This window comes from Lagopus muta, chromosome 7 (genome assembly GCF_023343835.1).
Source record: "Lagopus muta isolate bLagMut1 chromosome 7, bLagMut1 primary, whole genome shotgun sequence".
Classification (NCBI taxonomy): Eukaryota; Metazoa; Chordata; class Aves; order Galliformes; family Phasianidae; genus Lagopus; species Lagopus muta.
In genome coordinates, this window is record NC_064439.1 from 20690845 (window position 1) to 20717276 (window position 26432).

General features: G+C 38.1%; 1 protein-coding gene across 8 annotated transcripts in view; it reads right to left on the minus strand.

Moving 5' to 3' along the window:
- Positions 1 to 25892, minus strand: part of ABCB1 (ATP binding cassette subfamily B member 1) — a 96859-nt gene extending 70967 nt beyond the window's left edge. Inside the window, exons 1-12 of one of the 8 annotated variants that reach the window (XM_048951102.1) lie at positions 25673 to 25888; positions 23721 to 23838; positions 11718 to 11881; positions 11381 to 11413; positions 10848 to 10979; positions 10047 to 10101; positions 7774 to 7921; positions 6995 to 7058; positions 3763 to 3954; positions 3008 to 3179; positions 2043 to 2167; positions 1125 to 1296 (exon numbers count right to left, since the gene is read on the minus strand). In XM_048951102.1, the coding sequence (XP_048807059.1) occupies positions 1125 to 1296; positions 2043 to 2167; positions 3008 to 3179; positions 3763 to 3954; positions 6995 to 7058; positions 7774 to 7921; positions 10047 to 10101; positions 10848 to 10942 (1023 nt within the window). In that variant the 5' untranslated portion in view covers positions 10943 to 10979; positions 11381 to 11413; positions 11718 to 11881; positions 23721 to 23838; positions 25673 to 25888. Of the gene's footprint in view, positions 1 to 1124; positions 1297 to 2042; positions 2168 to 3007; positions 3180 to 3762; positions 3955 to 6994; positions 7059 to 7773; positions 7922 to 10046; positions 10102 to 10847; positions 10980 to 11380; positions 11636 to 11717; positions 11882 to 23720; positions 23839 to 25672 lie in introns of those variants that run through there. The other 7 variants (XM_048951105.1, XM_048951103.1, XM_048951101.1 and 4 more) reach the window with 7 other exon arrangements.
- Between the last annotated feature and the right edge of the window lie 540 nt (positions 25893 to 26432).

A 26432-nucleotide genomic window follows, 5' to 3' on the forward strand; every position in this document is an offset into this window, starting at 1 on the left:
TTTCTCCCCAACAGTGGCCGTTCACAGATATGATACCTAAAATAAGGCATGCAAGAACAGAGCAGGATGCTGTTCTACTTCTCCCTGCTATTCTGATAGACTCTAACTGTATTTGGATCAGAGGATTTCCTAAGGCAGTTTGTTTTTCTATATTTAATATCTTCAATGAATTTTACTGCGTATATTTTGTCCAGCCATTCCTTGAACACGTGTAAACTAGCATTCAAATATCCTTTGGCAAAGACTCCAACGAAGCTCTACTGTTTACTACGTGAACTTACAAAAAACAACATGAGTAATTGTCTGAGCATGATTGAAATGTTTTGTATGCCAGCCTGCCTTTATAAAAAATTGGCCTTGCTTGGCAAAGATTCCAAAGAGTCAATATCTCTTATCAGATATCAGGGTTGTTTTTTTTTGCAAATCAGAGTGATTCATAAGCAAAACAAACTAACAAATAAACAATAAAGCAGGTAGCTTTTAAGAGATGTCCTGGCTGGGCTTCCTCATGGTTGAAGAAATTGTATTTTTTGCCGCATTTCTTTGGATAGCTCACACAAAAATAGAACGGTTGCCTCCTCAAGAGATGAACTGAAGTAATGATGAAGTTATGCTTTTCTTCTTTTGGTTGTAACATGGTGACATATTTCCTAGTCTTATATTACCCTTGCATTTTATGAATATTGAAAAGAGATTCCAGAGGCTTATGGAGCAAAATATTAGTATCAACAGACAGATCTATTTAATCACACCACACCTCAAAAAAAATCTTTTCTTTCTGCATCCTGAAAACACATTCAGTCCCATAAATCTGAAAACAGCAACTAGGAAGGGTACCATACTTCAGTTTCTGATTGAGCTGTTTCTGTATCAGCGTGAGCTTATGGAAGTCAGAGAAGATGTAACAAATGAAAATAATATATATTTAACTTGGTTTGATGTAGATTTTGAAATACTATCAAAAAAACATGTAGACATATTTATGACAATCTTCTTTGTTAAGAAGAAAGGAAACTATTTTTCCAATTTGAAACATCATTCTGAATATACTCAATTAAGTTCCCAAAGTACACTTCAGTGTAAAATTTCTGAATATAATTGAAAAGTTACTGATAAATACTTACTGTAAGAACCTTGCCAATAGTGTAATCATCAGTTAAGACCAAGGTAGTTCCATACCAGAAGGCCAATGCATATGATGCATATATCAGTAAGAAAGCAGCACCAATAGAAATATTAGATGTAATAGCCTTTCTTATTCCAATGCGTTTAGCATCTTCTAAATTTTTATGGTATCTGAAAAAAAAAAACAAACCAGAAGCTTGAAATAACTCAGACATGGTACACAGCACCCAAAACTGCAGATGAATTATTGTAGGTATTATAATGTATGCAGTGTATAATATAATACCCTAAGGAGGCACAAAGGCAAGTCTGGTAGATAGACAGGCATAGAGATAACTTAAGGTAATTAAAAAAAATGCCAACATCAGTAGATCTGGCAGACCAACAAAAAAAAAAAAAAAAAAAAAGGATTTTGCACTCATAAAGAACATGTGAGTACCTTAAATAACCCCAGGTTGAGTGAACTCTGCGAACCATTCGTGACAGGTTTTGAGATTCTTGTTGTTAGCTTAATAAAAGGTTAAGACACATCAAAACAGTATTTTTCTGCAGTACAGTGGAAACAGAAATATTGTTTAAAAGACCCCTACGGTATGACCAGATTACCAAAGACACCATCATTGTTTCTCACAGCAGGACTTTTTCGTTTAAAGCTGTCACTTACTGTTTGAAGTAGGTTATGCAGTTTCCAGAGTAGAGAAAATACCCCAACTTAATTTGTCAGTTTCTTCATTTGTCAGTGTCATTCAACACATAGAAGTCAGTAACGGACAATTTCCAGCCCCAGTGCCCACAAGTGCAGGAAGTGCAGTGTTTACTTATTTGGGCAGACTTTCAGCAGTGAAGATGCTCAAAAATTTGAAACTATCTGAAATGAATAGTTCACAATAGCTGATGAAAGTAAGCTTTGCTCTTACCTTTTAATTTCTTTTTCTTGCCCTCCAAAAGCTACTACAGTACGGATTGCACTCAGAACTTCCTCTGCAACAGCTCCTGCTTTTGCATATGCAGCTTGCTCTCTATCGGTGAATGCAGTGAGAATCTAATACAGGATCAAATATTCTGACTTAAGAAAAGCAGAATGATCTCAAGCACTTAACTGACAAAAACCACTGTGAAGCCTTTTGATTACATTATGTACAAGTGCAGGAGTATTCAATATAGACAGTCTTAATTACATTATGAATTCAGTCAGATTTTACAGTCTGCTTTCACCCTGTGCAAGAGAGTAGATGACTGCTTATAGTGAGCTGGTGGGTCTCTTCTCAGGCAGATCTCCTCAGCCCATTCTCATCATTGGCTACCTTAGCCAGAGGGCTCAAGACTTACATTAATTGGCCACACTCTGCAAAGACTCTCAGCTAGAAGACATATGTGGCAAATGCCTCTCTACTCTGACATCTTCCCTAACACACTCACTTGGAAAAAATAAAGCTTACCTCATCTTTGAAATTTAAGGAAAGTACTATACAAACTGAAGGCACTCCAATCCCATGTTACTTCTCTCATTTAAGTGCTCACAGCTTGGCCTAATTTATTTGAGTATTATCCAGGAAGTGCAATTCCTTCATACAGAAGGAACGAATTTTTAACTGTAAGAGATCTGTGTTTTATTGTCTGAGTTGCATCCTTCTCTGTATAAAATATGCTATATTGACATAAACTGCTTCAAATTAAAGCCAGTGTGTCCAATCCATCAGAAGTATAAAATTCAAACTACCCAAGGGCACTTACACACAGTCCAGCTTATGTTCATAGATGTTCTCTAAAGCCATTGAATTTGCTCCAAGGAATACATTCCAACTGTAAGAATACACCTATGTGGATTCATGTAATTATCTACCCTGTATAAGAACCTAACATTGAACATATATCAACCTACCTTTGCCCAGAGGGCTGCTGAAAGTCCTAGGACAGGACTGACTGCAAGTATTACAAGGGTTAATTTCCATCCTCTTACAAGACCAACAACAAATCCTGATATAAATGTCGTTTCTGACTGAATAAGCAATCCAATTTTATCACCTATTCCTTCATTAATCTTGCTGACATCACTGAAAAACAAATTACATTTAGACACAAAGGTAAATGTACAAACCACAGAAAAGTTTTCAGTTTTGTTACATGGGCACCTGTGTAGAGAAAAGCCTTTATTGTTCAGTGAGTTACCAACAGTTTGCTTAAAGATAGAGAAGTATGTAATGTAGTCATAGGAAATTTCTTATTTCATGTGAGAATGTAATTCTGTAAGACTGTTTTCCTCCAAGAAGGTTGAAAATTGCTCACAGTGGAATGTTACTGTCACTTTTTTAATCCTGAAGTCTGGATCTATTTGGAAACTGTGAGATATCTGGGAGGAGCAGCTGAAGCCATTCATGTAAGCAAGGAGAGAGCTTGTCAAGTAATTAAACTGTTCATACTACTAGTGTCAGTCATCACCTTGCTCAGCTCCCAGTGTGAACAGAACTTTGTACCTTTTTTCATGATGTTAATCTCAAACTATGCAGCTCTCACCATGAGATAACTTGCATGAGATTCACAAATAAATAAATTTGAAAAATCAAAAATAGAAAATTCTTACAAGCCATACATACATATTAAGGTGAAACAACACTGCAGAAGATATAGTATACTTACTCTATGAGACGAGTGTTAAGTTCTCCTGCATCGTTTACATCAAACCATCCAATCTCCTGTTTCATAATTGCATGAAAAAATTTTTCTCTAATTTTTTTAACTTGTCGGCCTGCTGCCAGTGTCCAGAATGATGTATGGACATAAGCAGCAACAAGAACAGCAGCTCCTATTGCAGTATAGTAGTATGCATATCTGCAAGAAGAAAAAAATAATTACCTTGCTAGTCTGCATTTAGCTTGGTGATCACTGCTGCTGGTTTAAATCCGAATTAGAATTTATGCGTTTATACTTTTCTTGAAAATTTCCTAGATTTCTATGAGAAGCAATTGATAATGGTTTTCAGAGATGCAATAAGTAAATAAAAATATATAAATAAATTAACAAATAATAAATAATAAAAAATAAATCATGCTGCTATTAGATAAGAGTTATCTTTTCTTCTTGGCAGCACAGTATAAATAAACTAAAAGAATCTTAGATGATTATTTTAGAACCATATTTCAGACACAGTATCCTTTTTGACATTTCCATATCATAGCAATTTTTATTTAATACATACAGGCCTATTCCTATATCCTGTGTGTTATATTCTCACGCATTTATGTAATACAACATGCTTGTCTATAAAAATATATATATGCATGCATGCTATAAATTTTTCCCCATTTGAGAACACATCTATTTCAAGCAAATGCCACTAAAAACATCAAAACAGATATTTTATTTCTAAGTGAATTCAGTTCTCTGCCATGAGCAAGGTATCATATGAACACTAAGGAACATTTAAACCAATGTATTTGTCAAGCTTAAGTTGATTTTGATCTACAGTTTTCAGATGTTCAAACAGAATCAAATCAGATCTGATTTGAATCAGAAATGGTATCAGAACCAATTTCTGGTGTACATAAACCAGAACAAAACCAGAAAAGTCATGGAATCATAAAATCACAGAATTGTTTGAGTTGGAAGGGACCCTTAAAGGCCATCTGGTCCAACTCCTCTGCAGTGAACAGGGACACCTACAGCTAGATCAGATGCTCAGAACCCCATCCAGCCTGATCTTGATTGTCTCCAGGGATGCGGCATCCACCACCTCTCTGGGCAACCTGTGCCAGTGCCTCATAACCCTTATTGTAAAAATCTTCTCCCTTATATCCAATCTAAATTTCCCCTCTTTTAATTTGAAACCATCTCTCCTTGCCCTGTCACAGCAGACTGTGCTGAAGAATCTGTCCCCTTCTTTCATACAGCCCCCCTTTAGGTACTGAAAGGCTCACTCTTGAGCTTGGGGTCTTCTCCAGGCTGCCCAGCCCCAGTTCTCTAAGCCTCATAGTGCAGGTGTTCCATCCTTGCTTTATTTTTGTGGCCCTCCTGGACACGCTCCAACAGGTCCACATCTCTCCTATACTAAGGACTCCAAATCAGGACACAGTATTCCAGCGCAGAGTAGAGGGGCAGGATCACCCCCCTGACCTGCTGGGTGTGCTTCTTTTGATGCAGTTGGCTTTCTGGGCTGCGAAGGCACAGTGCTGGCTTATGTCCAACTGCCATTCACCAGTACAAGTTCTTTTTGGCAGGGCTGTGTAATTGAATACAAATGAACGTAGCTGAATCTAATTGAACTGACTCCTGCACATAAGATTATTGCTGACCAAAGATTATGGCTAAATATTCATGGTGTATATTACATGTATTTATAAAAAACTACATCCACACAAAAGAGAATAATGAGGGGGGAAAAAAAGCTTTGAAACCTTTGGAATTTCACTCACAAGTAGTAAGTCAGCCATACTGGTTCTCTAGAACTGTAGCATGAAACTCGGCAGGAGCTAGTGGCAGAAGTCTGTGTTTGAATGCTCTGCTCAGGGAAGAACAAGGGTTTATAACTGAAACTTTTCAAATTTTAGTCCATTTCCAGTGACTAAAATACTATATATTTTAGTCAGGGACTTTGGAACTACAATCATGAAAGGAACTGTATCTAAACTGATTAATAAAATGGGTTAATATCTAACCCATTTGAAGACTGATTAGTTGAATACTGACCTTGATCTTCTTCACAGAAACTACCTAAATTATGACATCTATAATACTGCAGGAAGACTCAGCAGTAATTACTTCAGATAATTACTTTATGATATTATATCACATCACAGGATGGTTTTATGCTTAGACTTTGTTTCATGATAAACTGTTAGAAAAGGGATTGATATCTTTACAACATTCACACTAGTGAAAGACATTCTGTAACTTCACTGCTGAAACTCACAAGAAAGTATGTGCTCACTGCATTCTAAATTGATTGTTCATTTTCTTCTGTGAAACAGGTGAAGTATTATCTGAGTAAAAGCCACAACCAAATATGCACATACAGTTGAATACACATGTGTATGAACTTTGTTCCTGTAAACAGTGTTTACTGTGACTTTACCGGCTGGCAGGCATACGGAGACACAGGAGGTGGGTACAGCTTCTTCTTCAAACTAATGAACATAATTCAAAGCTCTATTCAGAAAGCTTGCAGAACCCAGAAAAGGGAATTTATACCTATGCTGTTATAAAGCCATACAGGGGCAAGTGCAGAGTCCTACACCCAGGGAGGAATAACTGCATGCAGCAGGACAGATTAGGGGCTGACCTACTGGAAAGGAGCTCTGTGGAGAAGTACCTGGGCGTCCTGGTGGACAAGAGGTTGGCCATGAGCCAGCAGTGTTCACCTGTGGCCAAGATGGCCAATGGTATCCTGGGGTGCATGAAAAAGAGCACGGCCAGCATCACAAGGAGGTGACCTCCCCCTCTATTCTGCCCTGGTGAGGCAACTCCTGGAGTACCGTGTCTAACATGCAGGATGCTAACAGATAATTCCCTCATACAGACCATCTCTTAGGGCCATGAGAACAGGTACTCCTCAGCATTTAGTTACTGAACTCTATACTCACATTTACACTCTCTGTCAGTTCTTTAATATGTTTTGACTCCTAGATAATAGCTTGCTGAAGATGAAGGGAGGGTTCCTATTCCTTTTAAGTGAGACATGATATGAGTTCAGAAATTAAGATTTTTTCACAGGAAAAAGCAATTGCCTTGAAGGCCACATTAGACTACCTGAAATCTCAGATGTTTTGCGTTATCTGATAAGGAGTAAGTTTCAATCAGAAGAAAAGAAGTTGAAGTGGTACAAGAAACTACAACAACAACAACAACAAAAGAGGAAACAACAATTTCTAATTACTTTGTCATCTCTGTTTCCAGCTTGTCAAGCATCTCTGAAGGGGAATTCTGTGTAGAATGGTTTCCTTAGAAAGGAAAAAAGAGTAAATAATTTTGATAGAACAAGTTTAAACAAATTCATTTCCCCGCATGATTTTCAGCAATATTCATTATCTTCTTATTTTTCTTTTCCTTTCTGCAAACAGAGGGCATTTGTATAATGCTAAAAAACAAGAGGCAGCACGCCATATTTCTGTATTACACAATAAAAAATAATAAAAATAAAAATTGATTTAAAAAAATTGACAGCAGATAGTCACATGTTATTATCCTGTATCACCATAGAAATATATTTAAATGGTTAATATATATATATATTTTTTTTTTTTTAATTGAATATTCCAAGCAACAAGACTGTTCTCAAGTTTAACATCTAACATTTGATTTCAGAGGACAACCAAATTTGATCCAGGAGTGAGTTGATACCAAAGTGGAAGTATCACCCCTCACTTTGGTATCATTCAGTGCATGCCTCCTACTCTTTTTTATTTTGTACTTCTGATTTAGCAAAGAAGGCTATTGAGCAAATGATTCTTTTTTTCTTGAAAAAAGAAAAAAAATGAGTACTTTCATTTATGATAGTATGTTTTCTGTTGGATCAAATAGAACAGTTACTAATTTACAACATAGTATGTTAGCAAGTTGATGTTGCTGACATCAATATGACAAGTCAAGATGCTCGATTTCCCCAGCTGTTTTCTAAATATGAGTCATCGTTCTCTGCACAGGATGTATTTTTACCTGTAGTATTTGTGTCACCAGAAGTAACAAAACTATCAGTCATGTCACCAAAAATTATCATTGCTATAGGGAGACTGCTTCCATGGGCTATTGCCAAGAGAGAGCCAAATATCATTAATAATTTGTCTGTGCAGGTGGAGTATCGAAACTGTGAACAAGAAGAGAAATTCATTTTCATTGAGATATTAGAATGTTAACACATTTTGACTACAATATCATGAAAGTCAAGAAAAAGCTATGAATTGTATATCTGGTTTTATCCACTTTTACAAATTTACAAATCAACTTACATGTATAGAAATAAATCATTCTAATAAAAGAACTTCTATATAATGAACTTTCCAATCCAGAGGTCTGTACTATTTAAATTTATCAATATAACAAGATATCAACAAAGGGCATAGGGGCCACATAAAATCAATGCCATTTGTTCTCTTGAATTTTGTCATTTGAAATTCAGAATATAGAAAATTTTAACAGCACTGTGATAATTAAGGCAGCAATTATTTTTTATCATAAATTCATTATTACAGAGTTAAAAAAAATTATTCCTAACGTACCATACATATTATCAAAGCTGACTGAATTCCTAAATACCTCTTGCTATTTAACTCAACAGCTCTTTTATAGAATGATGGTTTGGGTTGGAAGAGACCTGGAAGATCATCTACTTCCGACCTCCCTGCTACAGGTGGGGACACCTTCCTCTAGACCAGGCTGCTCACGGCCCCATCCAGCCAGACCTGGAATGCTTCCAGGAAGGAGGCACCTACAGTCCCACTGGGCATCCTGCCCCAGTGTCTCACCACTCTCACTGTAAAGAGCTTCTTTCTGATATCTAGTCTAAATCTACCTTTTTCCAGTTTAAAGCCTTTTCCTCTCATCCTGTCACTACCTGCCCTTATGAAAAGCCCCTCCCCAGCTTTCCTAGAGGCCCCTTTCAGTTCCTGGAAGGTCACTACCAAGTCTCCTTAGAGCCTTCTTCTCCAGGTTGTAGAGTTCCAGCTTTCTCAGCCTGTCCTCATAGGGGAGGCGCCATCTTCATGGCTCTCCTCTGGACCTGCTCAACAGCTCCACATCTTTCTTGTGCTGGGAGCTCCAGAACTGGAGACAGTACTTCAGGTGGGGTCTCATGAGAGCAGAGTAGAGGGGCAGAATCACCTCCCTAGACCTGCTGGTCACACTTCTCTTAATGTAACCCAGGATACGGTTGGCCTCTGAGCTACAAGCACACATGGCCAGCGCATCTTGAATTCTCTCGTCAACTGACACTTCTCCTCAGGGCTGCTCTCAAGCCATTCTCCACCCAACCTGTATCCGTGCTTCAGGTTATCCTGACCCAGATGCAGGACACTGCACTTGGCCTTGTTGAACTTCATGAAGTTGGCATGGGCATGTGTCTCAGAGCCTGTCCAGGTACCTCTGGATAGCAGAGAAAAGTCCCTCTCCCAAGGACCCTCCTCTATGTAGCATCTAGAAAGCCATTGAATGGATTCTTCACTATTCTAGTTGTATTGATTTAAATTACATTGTTATTGCAATTATACAAGCACAAACTGGTACAGCAAAGCAGAACTGGGTCACTGGCCAAAACCTTGGGCTATAGTTTTATTAATAGTAATTTCTATATAATTCTTGCTTTGTATACACATTACATCCACAAAATGTAGAATATTTCAGTTTACTAATAGAGCATCTGGGATTTACTTTGATTAAACATTAACAAGTTATTTTAAAATATAAAGAAAATTTAAGTTTTCTGGAACTTTAAGAACTTTTATTGTCTGATTTTTAATTTTTAAGTGTAATGTGAGCCATGGTACCCTCTATTGCCAGCTCCTGTGACAGCCCAATGAGTAATGAGTTGAGATATATATGACTGGAGTGTGACTCAGGTAATTTAGAGGACAGGATGACATTTGTAGTCTTAGACATAAGGACTCCATTTTCATTTAGTTGGAAGAAACAAAAGAACACGGTAATCGTAACTAATAATAAAAACAAATTGAGCACAAATTTAGCATGATAACTGCCTACAAGAAAGCTTCTAAGCATGCGTAAATAGGATCATTTCTTTAATATAATCACTTCCACCAGAGAACTGCTTCGTTGCCACAGTATATTCAATATTCTGTAATATCATAGTGTTTGGTAGAGACAAGACCGTATATGTTGTACTCTTAACATTATTTTAAGCATTTAAAACATTAAACTTTAAAATGTGCACGCATGTAGAAATATGTACACGTATATATGTATAGCATAAATCTTACCAGTGCTAACGGGCTGACCATTTTAGGCTTTTCTCCTTTCTTCTTCTTTTTCTTCCTTAATAGATGTGACAGTTTTAGTGCATTTAAAACCCAACAATATTTCATAAAAATAATAATGCAATATATTAATACTATTCAGTCAAAATATAATTAAGAAATGATTTTATGGGGAACAAACCTGTGTAAAACAAATCTGATTTATTAAGAATTCTTGGATTTTTGTATTTAAGCCTCCAGGTATGTAAGTAGCATCAGCTCCTGACTACTATAAATTCAAATCAAGGCCTTCATAGTTCTCCCATCTCAAGGCTACAACAACCCCAAGAGGGGCTCATGGTTCTCCTTTCCAATCAGGGAAGTTGTGAACTGAAGTGTTATATAGATTTCAAAACAAGAAAAAGAAAGACAACTTATAGAATTAGATGTTCTCATGCAAGGGGAGTAGAATAAATTAAAAGTATGTAAAACATCAATTCCCTGACATACTTTTACTTTTAATACATTTTTTATCTGATGATATCATATCCAAATGCCTGTTATAACTTCACTCTTATTTTGGAATTGCTTTTCAATAAATGATAGTCAATCCAGTGGACAATTTGTGTTTAATAGAAAAAGAGCTATCATCCTTCTGCACCAAATGAATATGTCAATGAATGCTAATCATAAGCTGTGCTTTCTGCTCTTAGGCTACCTCATTAAAATAAATTAAAATATGAAAGTCAATAAAATACAAACTAAGATAATGTAATCTTATATGCTTCCATAAAGAACATGTTTACAGTGTATAAGAATACTTACTTTTTGTCTTCTGGATCTTGATCCCGGATGGAGGTAGCGTTCTCATATGTATTTCCATTGACAGTATACTTCTGCTTTTCATCTTTAAGATGCATTTTAAATTGATTTAGGATAGTTCTCTGTAAAATAATACTGAAAAACATACAATTCTTAAGCAAAGGACAGGAATTTCAATGACCGCTTGTTTGACAGAAAAATACACTTACTGAAATCAATAAAATTATTAATGTCACACTTTGCAAGTGAATTCTAGCAAAGGGCAAGTATAGACCTGTTGAAAGAAGCAGAAGTGTTTTGAATTTGCTTACAAATGCCTACTTTTTTTGTTTTAACTACTTGATAGCTGTGGATCTTTCATTTAATCTCATTTGAATGATAGAAGCACATTCCCTGTACTTTAGTATAAATTTAAAAAAAAAAAAAAAAGAGAGAAAGTATATGCTTATTTAGAAAAGAATGAAGCTATCTGGAGTTTTAGATGTTAGTGAGTTTAATAAAATATCTTAGGTTTAAAAAGAAGTGCACTGACTCACCGTGCAAGTCGTTCTTAGTTTGCTTCTAGCTCTCTGAAAGATCATTTGAAAATCAACAGATTAATATGACTAGGACAAGCAACATGGGTGGACTTTGTTCTTCTTATGCAAAACAGAGATGATGAACAGCTTTGTCTTTTTTTTTTTTTTTTTTTTTCTTCCCCTCTCTGGTTGCCTCATCTACCCTGGGAGTAAAGTGTGTGCACTTTGGACCCTGCCTCCCTTTCCTAAAGGGAATATTTAACAAGTAGTCACCTGTGAAAATAAATCTGAATAGTTACTTCTTCACAACTCTGCTTAATTATGCCCCTTAAACCTTCCAGAAATCCCTGCTTACCTTCTCATATATGGTGCCGAATGTTCCAGGTGGCAGTGACACTTAAAGGTAAATCCATTCTTGAGCACCCTGAGAGAATGAAACTGAGTAACGCAAAAAGAGTGAGCTGATCTTTTTTTTTTTCTTTTCCCTTCTTATAATCCTAATTCAGGGAGTAATATAACCTGCAGGGAAAATGCAGATTAACAGAATTACAGAGACACAGCATGGCTGATGTTGGTAGAGACCTTTAAGTACAGGTGGCCTCGCCCCTGCTGCAGCAGGGGCACCCAGGCCGTGTCAAGACAGCATCTGAAGATCTCCAAAGGTGAACCCACACACAGCCCCTGGGTACTCGTGCCACTGTTCCGGTACCCACACAGCACAGGCTGCTCCCGGGCTTCAAGGCAAACTTCCTGTGGTCTGGTCTGTGCCTGCTGCCTCTTGTCCTGGCACTGGGTACCACTGATAGTAGCCTGGCCCCATCCTCTTTGCACCCACCCTTCAGATATTCATACACCTTGATAGGATAACGCCTGAAGTGATCAAGGGCACTTGACAATACATGTCCTGGTAGCAACTAGGCTAGTGTGTACTCTTTCTGATTTCAGTAATTGCAGAACAAGATAGCAAGATGAGTTATAGATATAATTTTAGAAATGGCTTTGAAATAGTTCTGGCCAGCAGAAATTTTCTCAGGTAGAATTCTTCTGATTTTTGAATGCACATTTATTAAAATAGATATGTTAAACAACTCTATATACGTGAAATGTATAAAAAGTCAAATAAAAATCACTGTCGTAGAAAACAAATACATTTTTAAGAATTTCTCTGTAAGTTTCATACCAGTTTGTTCAAACAAAACTTACTTAATCTGATAATATCAGTTTTGTCCCTTTTATTCATGTATTATCTGTAACCTCAACATTAAAAAAAAAAAAAGAGTTCTTTTTAAAATGTTTTGGAATGCAAAGACTTATCAGACTGGGGATTACATTATAAAATGTAATTTGCAACTGTAATTAAAAAGAATGCCAAAGGTTAGCAAATAAAAGTACTGCCTGAGAAGTTCATCAGTACACTGATATCTGTATAGACTACATATCTGGTATGGGTCATCCCAAGATGTCTGTATAGACTACATATCTTGTATATACAACTGTATATACAAGATATACAAATTATGTATATCTTGTATATGTAAAAATATGTATACAATTGTATATGCAATATCTGGATATTACTTTTTTTTCGGGACCTTCATTGTCAAATATTTTTTCTATGTGAAAATACTTATAAATATTATCAAGGTTTACTCAACTCTCTATTTACTAAGGCAGTAGCCGATTTCCACTTACAAGTTTTCCATTTTACAGAATTTCCACTTCCATTTTACAAGTCCTGGATGATGTTTATGAACCATTACCTAGAATTTTGAGCAGATGAACTTTTGGGGTTTTTGAAAGATGACTATTCAGATCTCGAAATATCCCGGAGAGACCCATAATGGATAAATTAAGGCTGTGATTTTGAAACATGATATAAATGCAGGATTTCAGTCATCTTTCTTGGGCGCACTGCTGCAATGACAGATTGTACTGTAACAATAATGTGTGATAAGCATTAAATCCTTCTCTAAGTGATCATTTGCCCAGATTATTCCCAAGTCTTGTCAGTAACATTCTTCGTATTACAGCAATTTTTTGACTGCAGATATTTGGGAAACCCAGATTATTCTGTATTGAAGCTCACTATTGGTTTATCTCAGGTTAATTTCACACATTAACTTAACTACATTTATTTATTTAAACCTCTTTTATCATTAAAATGTCTAATATTTTATGAGTAAATTGATAGTCAATTTACTTCTGGAATAGCAAAAAATAAAAATAAAAAAAATGAAAAAATTATGAGTCTTTTGATTTCTGGTGAAGTTTCAACTGCTTATACCTCCAGAAGAGAAGTTGTGTTGACAGATTCCCATCTCAGAGATTTCACATTGGTGCAATGTATCCTTGTATCTAGTGCAAGCCAGCAAAGGGAAAACCCAATTAACATATGATTTGGAGAAGACAACTGACACAGAAAGTTAATCTAAATTTGAAACCAGATTCAAAACACTATCACGTGATGGCCTATTATCTTTTTTTGGAGAGATTTTTTAAAGATCATTTTAAAGATTTTCTTCAGAAAGATTCTGTAATAATATCAAGAAATGCAACCTTTTTAAATGTTTATCAATAAAAATAGGGGAAAGAAGAAAAGAAACTGGAACAAATAATTCAAAGCCTTTGTGAATTATCATCAGAAAAGAGGACACATTATTTTTTATTTTCCTTTAAAGATGGAGATTTGGATTTTCTAATATACTCCAGGTAGATGAAATGGTGGAGAGTGTCCCAGAAATTCTATAAACATTCTAGGGCATTGAGCCCTAGAATAGATTAGAACAGCTGTGAATGAGCTCTGAATTGCAATACTCAGGAAAGTATCATGTTCCATTTTAGCATCCTCTCTCCTGATAATCATGCTGGAGAAAATTACTATTTTAAACAGGAACTATAAAGGAATTCTACCAACTTGGACACTGCTCTATCAATCAGAATTGTCCTATAAGAAGAAAACTGTCGCACAATCAGGAAATAATAATTTCATGCTTCCAAAACTGTTTCATATACTCAACAACAAGATAATTCCTATTTTCCCAGCCAATGATGTGGCTAGTAAGATCCTAACAGTGTAATTAATTAATCAAGGACTGAATTTTCATGCCTTCCTCACTGAATCTCTTTGCATGGATCCCTTTTCCCACGCACAAAAAACAGCGTACGCACAACTTCAAAATGTACAGCAGTTACTGATTAGTTACTGCACACAAAAGTTAACTACTGTGTGTTAGCGCAATCAACACCCTGAATAAAAAACGAAAGAACTCTTTATTGGCCAAGAAGTCCTTGGTGAGGTGGGGTAGGGCTAGTTTTCATTGCTCTAGAATGGATCTGTGATGTGGCTGAATTGCCGTCTTCCAAAACCCTGTTTTTCCCTTCATATTTAATCCTTTTTCATGATAATTTTTTCCCTCTCGAATCCTTGAATTGCTGCCTATCTCCATCTCAACAATCTCACCTTTGTCTATGATTTTCCTGTTCTTATCTTGAAGGATTCCACTCTATTAACTCTATTAACTTTTTTTTTTGCAGCTCTTTCACAGATTCTGGTGATTTCCTCAGAATTCTGAGAGGATTATGCAGCATATATTGGGTTACAGATAGCTGGACTTCCATAGAGGAGGGAAAGGAGGCTACAGAATCAAGTTATTACACACAAAATGTATAATACTATTAATATCATATCCTATACAGAACCAAAGCTATTCATATTGACTTACTCCCTTCTATAGCCCTATTTAAATAGCATTTTATAAACATTTTCACTCAATTCCATGCAATTTGTGAAAAGTTTAGGTTGCATAGGATATGATCAGAATAAAAAATTTTGTTGTTCAGCATCCCCCTATGAGCACTGAAGTCCAAAGATCCATTGCTTTGTCCACTCCACAGTCACAGTTCCTGTTTCTCCTCTTTCCATCTATCATTCTTGACAGATGTTTGAGTTTTGTCACTTTATTGATAATTTCTAAAAGCAAACATGAAGACTTTCAGACTAACTTAAACTGCCCTTGAGACACATTGGACCTGTCACCCCTTTCCTAATCACAGCAAATAGGAAGAACAATTCCTTCCATTCCACTTTATAATACTTCTGAAATTTTAATGCTGCTTTGGTAAGTGCTGTCTGTCCACTCCAGACAGCGAACAAACAAAACAACAAATAATCAAAAATTTCCTATAACTTTTCTTAACTGAGTTTAATTTATTAATTTTTTGACATTGCTATTCTCTGGACTTCACAGTTTTACTGGGGAAGTGTGAAGCTTCCATATTTCTCACAAGCTTTCACTAAATGCCTATCAAAATCATGAGAACTGTTTATTTGCACCAGAAGCAATGAATCAGACTTTAATTCACATTAAAAAGAGCCCTTTCCCCTGCCACATGCAGGGCCACTGACCTCCTCATTTAATACTAGACCAGGTTGCCTAGGGCCCCATCCAATCTGGCCTTGAACACCTCTAGGAATGGGGCATCCACAAGTTCTCTGGGCAGCTTGTTCCAGCACCTCACCACTCTCTCTGGACATGGAGCCATGGATGACCACCCTCTGTCTGTGGCCTTTCAACCGGTTTCCTATCCATCGAGGGGTCCACCCATCAAATCCACATCCCTTCAATTTGGAGATCAGGATGTGGTGGGAACCATGTCAAAGGCCTTGCTCAAGTCCAGGTAAATGACATTGGTCACCTTTCCCTTGTCCACCAATGGACAAATAAGTAGCTTTAAACAGCCCTATCTACAGACACTAGGGTTAATGCTTCCTGTTATCAGTACTATCACTTCTAGAAGCATACTGCCAAGTGCCATGGCTCTTTACACTCCATATACCATGACAATCGTACAGCCCTGAGAGTGAATCCTGCTATATTCTTCAGGAAAATGCCAGTTATGATATCAAGATGTGCCTGCATATGATCACTTTGCAGTAAACAATGATAAATTATTAACTGTAATGGTGCTAAATTATTAACACTACCACCAAAGAGGAATTAACTCATCATACAGATCTCTATCCATCAGAACATAAGATTTCTGCATATGATGGCCAGACACATTACAGCTACAATTAGCAAAGAAGCAATTATCCACAGTCATTCTATTGACCCAGACTAGGTGCTCCAGTCTCTCTTATTCCATAAAGGTTCATTAATCTTAATTGCCATTAATTCATCAGTCAATTAGAGCTTCTTATCTTCCCCAATGCTCTCTGGCACAAGCTCCTTGTCCACTTGCAGCTTTAAGCCATCTTTAGCCCAGGGGCTGTCAACAGCTGTAGCTGGTGACAGAGAGGATGGAAAATGGAGGTCAGGAAGAGGAAAACATATTGACATTGATCCTAAAGAAGATACATTTTTCTAATCTTACTCACTACAAGTGTTAGTCTCCCTGTGGACTGGTTCTTTACCAGCTATCATTTTCATTTTCTGCTGCTAGCTCCTGAATACCTGTTGATTAGCTATTTATAAATTAGTATATAATAGAAAATATTTCTTATGCACGAGAGAATTTACCCTCTGTTAGGATGATTTGTGAGTATGCTCTTAGAGAAAAAATGAAAAATTGAAGTGTGGCTCATCTTTGATGCCAAAAAATGCTTTCTTCATGTAGATACCAAAATGCCCAAGACTCATAACTTACTCTGGTTTCTAGTCTGCATGAAGAATGATAAATTTATTCCCACGCTACCAGTCAGATCATCTCTTCTGCAAGCCATAGCTTCTCAAGTCATTACTGAGCACAATTCAAGTTGCCTCTTCACTAGCCAAACATGACACAGAGAGGGATAGCTGTATAGCATTTAGATGTCGGTTTTTGATTGCTGATCTGCCTTATCCTATATACTTCACTTTTTAAATAAAGTTCTCTTTGCTAAATAATATCACATTTTTGCTAATTAAAAACTAAAAAGAGTGGCAGTCCTAGGAAAAAAAACCTAAGCACCATTTTATTAACTCTATCTTCTCTTCACAGCAACTACCTCAAATAATGTTGTAGCAGTCTCCTTAGGGAACATATAGACCTTAATACAATTTCATTAATATCTATACTACAATAACTTAATTGTTTCACTTAAACATTTCAGTATTTTAAGACAATTTCTCACCTATTGAAAATACCATTTTTCTGTTCTTTTATTTTTTTTCAGTTGAATCTCATTCAGCTTCTAACAAGATGACACACTGTAAGTTCAATAAAATGTATTCAAATTCCAACAAAGTTTATTGTTTTATTCCAAAACACTATCTGTGGATCAGAAGAAAACATCTTTTTCCCGTGTGTTTATTATTGAAACTTCAATTCATTAGACTTTTGCCTGCCTTGCAAATTTAATTTCCACCTTTTTTCTTGTTCATTTAATACTCATTTCTAAGCAAAAATTTTAAAATAAATAAATTTTAAAATGAAATTTTAAAATAAATATAAAAGCAACATTTCATATTAAACAACAAAAAGATCAATGCAATTTAAGAAGTGATAAGCACAGTCAAACTCAGTAAGGGCGGTAAACAGAGACCATCCTACCTAATAAACAGTGGAAAGAAGCAATACAAAGAGCCACTACAAAGGATTAATCTAATCAGTATGTCTCACAAGTCTCTCTTAATGCTTTATCCCTTTCCCTGTGTGGACTGTGAAACCACAAGATGATTTCTTGCCTAATTCCCAGGCAGAATGTGAGTCAGATACTACAGCATTGAGCAAGAAGCACTGGGCAATGTCTCCACAAAAAGTCATTGTTCACAGGGACCCTCAAACCATGTGCCTTAGAACAGTGCTGTTGTTCCATCAGCAATACCTGAAGGAATGCTGTCATCTGCTCATAGCCAGTTATTTCACCCTTTGCTCCCTAGGCTTCCTGCTTTGCATAAACTCTGAGTGACCTGCCTGCACCCCAGTTTACATTCTGTTTGCACACAATGACATATGACATTGTAAAGTTCATGACCTGAGAAAGATCCTTCAACTTCCTTTTATAGGCAGCAAATAATGAATGATTAACAGCTCATCTTGTCTAAAGAAGGTGTTCAGTTCAGCCCTGGTTCCATGTCGCAGTTCAGTGAGAGCAACATATTCATTCGCTATGCAACAATGCTTCAAGCAGCAGTTCTCCAGTCATTTGAATGCTTATGTCAAATAGTGATACCTGCTACCATAAGAGGAGGTCTCTATTCCACCTTCAGTGCATCTGTGCCGTGCACCCTAGGAATGCTGTTCCAGTAGAAATCAGAGGTCCTAGGGCTCGTGACCACAAAATCACAGAATCATAGACTCCTTGAGGTTGGAAAAGATCACTAAAATCACCTCCTCCAACCATCAACCCATTCCCACCATGCTCACTGAGTCGAGTTCCTCACTGCTACACCTACACATTTATTGAACACCTCCAAAGCTGGTGACCCCACCAACTCCCTGTGCATCTTGTTCCAGTGTATCATCATTCTTTCTGAAAATATTTTTTTTCCCAATATTCAACTTGAAACTCCCATGGCACACTCATGGCTTGTAATCAGTTCACAAAAAAAGTCCATTGCATTGGCAGTGGACTACAACAGGGCTGGGTCCTATACCCAACACTGATTCCATGGTTTTGTGTGCATGATGGAAGAGAACACAGAATCACAGAATCACAGAATCACAGAATCACAGAATCACCCGGGTTGGAAGGGACCCCAAGGATCATGTAGTTCCAACCCCCCTGCCTAGCAGGGCCACCAACATACATATTCAGATCAGGTTGCCCAGGACCCCGTCCAACCTGGCCTTAAACACGTCCAAGGACGGGGCATCCACAACCTCCCTGGGCAGCCCGTTCCAGGGCCTAACCACTCTCCTAGTAAAGAACTTCCCCCTAACATCTAACCTAAATCTTCCCTCCTTCAACTTAAAACCATTTCCCCTAGTCCTGCTGTTGTCAGCCCTTTTGAAGAGTTTACTCCCCTCCTGGGTGTAGGTTCCCTTCAGGTATTGATAGGCTGCAATGAGGTCACCCCGCAGCCTTCTCTTCTCCAGGCTGAACAAGCCCAACTCCCTCAGCCTGTCCTCATAGGGGAGGTGCTCCAGCCCCCTGATCATCTTAGTCGCCCTCCTCTGGACCCTTTCCAAAATCTCTATGTCTTTCTTGTACTGAGGGCTCCACACCTGGACACAGTACTCCAGATGGGGCCTCACAAGAGCCGTGTAGAGAGGGACAATCACCTCCCTGTCCCTGCTGGCCACTCCTCTCCTGATGGAGCCCAGGATCCCATTTGCCTTTTGAGCTGCCAGAGCGCACTGCTGGCTCATGTTCAGTCTCTCGTCCATCAGGACCCCCAGGTCCTTCTCTGCCGAGCTGCTCTCAAGGACCACTCCTCCCAGCCTGTACAGGTGCCTGGGGTTCTTCCGGCCCAAATGCAAAACCTTGCACTTTGCCGTGTTGAACCTCATCAGGTTCACCCGAGCCCAGCCCTCCAGCCTGTCGAGGTCCCTCTGAATGGCATCCCTTCCTTCCACCGTATCAACCGCACCACTCAGCTTGGTGTCGTCAGCAAACTTGCTGAGGGTGCACTCAATTCCCTCATCGATGTCATTAATAAAGATGTTAAAGAGCACCGGTCCCAAGACAGACCCTTGGGGGACACCACTTGTTACCGGCCTCCACCTGGACATAGAGCCATTGACCACCACCCTCTGTCTGCGGCCTTTCAACCAATTGCTTATCCATCGGGTCGTCCACCCATCAAATCCACTTCCCTCCAATTTGGAGATGAGGATGTGGTGGGGGACCATGTCAAAGGCCTTGCTCAGGTCCAGGTAAATGACATCAGTCGCCTTCCCTTCGTCCACCAATGCCGTCACTCCATCATAGAAGGCCACAAGATTAGTTAGGCATGACCTTCCTTTGGTGAAGCCGTGCTGGCTGTCTCGGATCACATGCTCATTCTTTATGTGACCGAGCATGTTGTCCAGGAGGATCTGTTCCATGATCTTCCCAGGCACGGAGGTGAGACTCACCGGCCTGTAGTTCCCCGGGTCCTCCCTGCTCCCCTTCTTGTATATGGGAGTGACGTGACCCTTCCTCCAGTCGTCCGGGACCTCACCTGACAGCCACGACTTCTCAAATATGATGGAGAGTGGCTCGGCAACCACCTCGGCCAGCTCCTTCAGGACCCTGGGATGCACGCCATCCGGCCCCATAGACTTGTATTCATTCAGTCTGAGGAGGCACTCTCGGACTTGCTCTGCCCTTACAGTGGGGAGGGATTTACCTCCTTGGTCCCCACATAGAGGTTTGGGGATGCAGGGTTCAGGGACGTGAAAAAGACTAGAATCCTGGCCACCAGTGAAGACCGAGGTGAAGAACTCATTCAGCACCTCGGCTTTCTCTTCATCTGTTGAAGCCAGTTCTCCTTTTAAATTTACCAAAGCAGGTACGCCCGTTTTGGCCTGTCTCTTCTGGGCAATGTACCTGTAGAAGGTTTTCTTATTGTTTTTCACGTCCCTTGCCAAGTTCAGTTCTGCCTGCGCCTTGGCTTCCCTGATCCCACGTCTGCAAGTCCGGACGGCAACACATCTGACTGTGTCATTCCTGAAACACCTTGCCAACAGATTAGTAAATCTGCCTATTACTGTGTGTGGCAGGACCAGGAGGAGCCTTTCACACACCAACTCAATAGTCTAATTCTAACATATGTGTATGTAAAATCATATGTTTACAAGGAAAAAGAAATGAATTGGTTACTGTGATATTTCATCTTGTTCCAAAAGCACCCGTGACTAGTATTGCTTCTGAACACTGTCCTGGTGGGTCACTTCACAGGACAGAATTACCACCTGTTTCCATATTTCAAATAGATTTAACTGTTTAAGAGTAGTAGGTCTCTCAGGGAAGGTATACATACATGCTTATGTCTATAAGTGAAGATAACTGTATAGCATCATGACTGCCTGAACGGTATCACTGTATACCAGAGGTTAATTTACACAAACAATGTATTACGGATTTCACTTTTCAATGACCTCTGGCAGCCATACAGTTCATTTTTTCTGGGTTCACGCAAGTTTAAAGGTAGGAAAGGAGAGTAATGCCTATTCCAGGATTTCAAAGTAAGATGTTCTCTATAAATATTCTAACCCCAAGAGTGAGTCAAATTTATTATTCTGTTTTCCTCAATGGATTAAAACTGTGGCAGTGATCAAAACATACTTTTATGGTATGGCAATAAAAACAGTGTCTTATTTTGACAATGGTTAATGAAGTATGATGATCTCCTTCCAATGGATTGCAAGGGTAAAGATAAGAACTTGATTATCATGCCATAATATATGAGTCACAGATGTGCTAAACCATGATAAGAGAGAGGGAAAGCAATAACAATGCTTTTCACTGAAGAAAACCCTTTCTTCTTCATATATAGTTATAGGAACAATATACATATATACATGTAAAAATAGTTGTAAAAAAAGTATGTAAAAAAATGTATGTAAAAAAAAAGTATGTAAAAAAATGTAAAAAAAAAAGAAAAATGATAGCAAAATATGAGTAGAAATAATAGCAAGTAATATTATGAAAACCCTCTCTTGTACATCAACTTTGATCTGGATGCTGCTAAAGATGGCCTTGAGTCCCTCTTTAGATCTGTATACAAAATACTGTCCTAACAATGTTTGAGTCCTCAGTTTCTAATAGCTAGGTTTACCTTACAGTTTGTGCAGTGAGCCATTTACTAACTTGAGGACAGGTGCTGAAAGCTGTTCTCTGCAGATGGATTTCTGCACGCTCTAGGAGCTCTTTTACTTCAGTAACATTCAGCCAGGACACAACTGTCAATTATTCAGAGCAATACACATAATGAATATGTTAATATTTCTCTTTCCAGAATAAAACAGGATAACTCAGACGCCAACTGTCTTGAAAACTATGTTACTGTGAAAGCAAAATAGGCTTCTGTGAAAGAGTGACACTATTGCAAACAAACCAATGGTAAAAAACAGACTCCCATTACTGCCTATTCCTTGACTGCTGCTAAAACATGGGATAGGATAACAGTAGCAACTGACCTGACTGCAGCACAAACAAGTAATTGTTTAAACCTTGGGGCCAGCAAATTCAGAAACTTGCATAATGTAGCTTGCAAACACTGAGAATTAGCTGGCCTTATCTAGGAAAGATTACATACCCCTTAAATGTGCAGCATCAGAATGAGGTATGATTATCCGCTACATGGTAGGAAGAACCTCCTGTATGAAATTTACTAAGTATCATCTCCGAGCAGTTGCAGCATTTTATCCCACCTTGAAGAACACTACGAGAATGTAAAATTGCACGCATCCTTGAAAAATTGTTGGGATTGGCATACAGACATTGATCCAAGCATGCCGTGGAGTTAACAGAATCACAGTACCTTCACAGTAGCATTTGTGCAAGGGATAAGTCAGCAAGATTATTCCTGGGATATGCGAACTGAGAAGAAGGTACAAATGAGAGAAGCTACAAGCTCAGCCTCAAGAAATGGGCAAGGTAATGGAGGAAAAAAGGAATGTAAAAAAAGCTCAGTCCTGAGAGCCTGGCAGCAGCTCTGTCCATACTGTAATTTTCAGAAATATGGTAGTAGGGACACACAGCCTCCGTTTAAGAGTAAAGATCAAAAGAAAAACAAAAAGGAAACTAACACCCAGTGTGGCTTTATCTCTGTGAAAAAAGATATGGAATGGTAACTACAAAACAGGACACCACAATAATATCCTTTAGGGAGCACCAGTGGAAGTGCAGGAGAGCAACAAGGTCAAATTTGAGAAAAAGAAGTCTAAGATATGAGAAAATGGGATAGAATCCATAAATTCTTTCCTGGTTTGCTTTGTCTGTTTGTAGAAGAAAGGTAAGGAGGAAGAATGTAAACTACAGAATATGACGGCTCCTTTCAGTGAAGCCCACAGGCATCCCCTCAGTAACAAAGACTAAGGACAGCCTGCACTAGTGCTAACATTACATACGTGACCAATGGGAACGGCCAGTAACAATATTAGCGTTGTGATCAGGGAGAGAATGTTAACTACCTCTATTGCTATGATGTTCACTGAGACTGTAGCGCCAATAAATGGCCTCCAAAGAAAATATTTCCCTTTGGAACTCAGGAAAGCAGGAAAATTATAAGTGTTGTTTCATACACATGAAAGAATGTTCAAGTACGTGTAATTGAGGTCTCTGCCTGCAGTAACATAGCTGCCAAGTTCTGGAGTACAGGAGTTCCTTTGAGCCCAGGAGTGGGAGGATTGCTCTTGTAAACAGCAGAGAAATATTGGCACTGTACTGATGAAACAAAATGCATTAGCTACAGATTTTGCTACAGATGTTTCTGGAATTGGTACTGACCAGTGGGAGGTGAGGGTGGAGCGATTCCTGCAGGTCATTGATGCATTGTTATTAGGAATCCGGAGGAAGTAAAAACACTAGATATTTGGGTAACAGAATTTCCTTAAGTTTTGTATGCCTGTAAGTTAAAATGTGGAAAAATAGAAGCTGTGTATTAATTGAAGGTCCAGATCTTCCTTCACACTGAAAAAATACCAACTTCGTCAAGAAACAGAGAAAAGACACCAGTTTGCTGTCTACAGCTTACAGAAAGCCAAGGTATGAATACAGAGGTCTATATTTTTAAATCTCGTTTTTTCTCTGTATTGAACACTTGACAAAAAGTCTATCAGTGGATTTTTAACATTTAAATGAGTAGTCATTTCTCAGGTTGTTTGTGACAAAAAGGGCACATGAAAATTTTGTAGCACTAAACAGAATTTCTCAGTAATACTGATATCTCACTTACTGACTTAGCCAATGCTCTCTTTGTAATTCTGCTATCTGAACAAAGACAGTACCAGTGAGGAAAGCAACAGTGATTTGTTCAAATATCATAAGACTTTTTAGATCAATAGTAGGGCTACTCCAAAAGTAATGCCTCCTATTTCATTATGTTGGATCACAGTGTCAGAGGTGAATGTTGGCTCTACAGCAGTAGAAGTTGAACCTTCTCACCATCCTTTTACATTTTGTTGCCATACACTCCAGCAAAATGGCATCTGACACAGGAACATCTATGAAGCAAAGGCATGGAACTGAATTCCTCCATGCAGAAAAAATGAACCTGTCGACATTCACCAATATTTGCTGAATGTCAATGGAGGCCAAACAGTGCATGTGAGCACAGTGAAGCAGAGGATGGTATGTTTCAGCAGTGGTGACAGTGAGCCACTTCTGCTAATGCAGATGTTTACAAGTGGGGCGTGAAGGTTCTTGTTCATTACTAGTGAAAATGCAGAGCTAATGGTGGTGACTGTGTTGAAGTGTTTTGTAGCTGAAAACTTGCTCTATCAAACAGTGTTATTGTGCTCTTTGTATCTGTTGCAGTTAACATGGAAATAAACAGGACATGTCACTTTCACAATGACCTATGTAAATCAAGTGTGGATAAGTTATTATTAAAAAGTGTCACACCACATCATATGTGGATGATATGTTGGTACACGGAAAATGATGTGAAAATATGGGAAAATACCAAAGAAGTCATCAGCATAATACAAAACCTAGGTTTTAATGATAATCATGATAACATTTAGTTGGGACAATCTGAAATGAAATATTAGGAACGGTATTAGATGGAGAAGGGAGAGCAACATTGGTATCATCAAAGAGAAGAACTTAGCCTACAGTTCAATGCCCACAGGAATAAGTGAATAATAATCACTTTTGCAAATTCTTAAGTTCTCATGAGAACATCCTTTTTCTTGCATAAATCAGTAAACCACTAATCAACTCAGTGAAGAAATCTCATGACCAGGCACGAAAGAAGAACAGAAGGAAGGAAAACCACAAGTTCAAACCCTGTCTGCGGCCACCTGAATTATTTTAAGATGTTTCATGTTCAGCTAGACATTGCTGATCTAGATCTCAGGACTATACTGTTTCAAGAACACCCTACAACAAGAAGCATGTTACAATCTTTGACATTAGAGTCTTAAGATAAATGGGAAAGAAATTCACTGCATATGAAAAGACAAATTTAACAGAGATAGGCATTTGATCTTACAGGATGTATCACTAGAGGTGGTTTTGCAGTAATATATATCACACAACATACTCTGCTAAGCTACATAATCTGTTGAAAAGTAGAAGCCAGACATGTATCAAACCCTAGGTTAGACGGATAAACATTGGCTTCTATAAACTAAGAAATTTCTGCAGAAGACAACGAGGTTTTAGAACCAGCCCTATATAGTCTGTTAACTAGGAAACGAACAAAAGTGCAATTTATCTGGTTACGTATCTCTTACCTGTCAACTGTTATCAGATAAAAGCTCTGTTGCTGACTTTGTGCCACAGAACATTCAGCGTGGTTCACAGATGGGTCCAGTTTTTATGGGGAAGATCAAAATCCTGTATTAGATATGCAGCAACTCTTGTAAAATGTAAGTAGAGTAGCTCCACAGAAGCAGCAGAGCTAATAAGCTCCACTAACAACATTAAAAGAGGAATCCAAAGGAAATGACTAGGCTTTGTACGTAATTTCAGATAGCGTATGACAAGGTTTAACTATTTGGCTACCAATTCAAGAGTAATAAAGACCTGCAAGCACAGTGTTTTAATCTAAGAGGCACTAACCATGAAAAGGAAGTCCTAACAATAGTTCCAAACAAACAAACAAAAAACGGAAAAAAAGCCCTAACAACTCAGTGAGGAAGAATATGCATCTTGTGTAAAAACATTACCAAAAGAAAAAACACAAATGCAGAGGAACTGAAATAGTCTCAAGGAGATACCCTTATACCCTTGCTAAGATTGCAGTCATTCCAATAGTCATAAAATTTGAATATTCATATTGAAAACAAAACAAAATAGTACAAAGTTATCAAAGACCTAACTGCTTTACAGCACACAAATGAGGGAACTGAGGGGTGATTGCTAAAGAAGCTAATAGATGGGTGAAGCAAAGAGAAGGGTCCTAACTTCTATAGACTAACAGATTGGTGTGGCCAGATAACAAACACTTGGAATCATAGAATCACAGAATCATTAAGGTCAGAAAAGAACTCA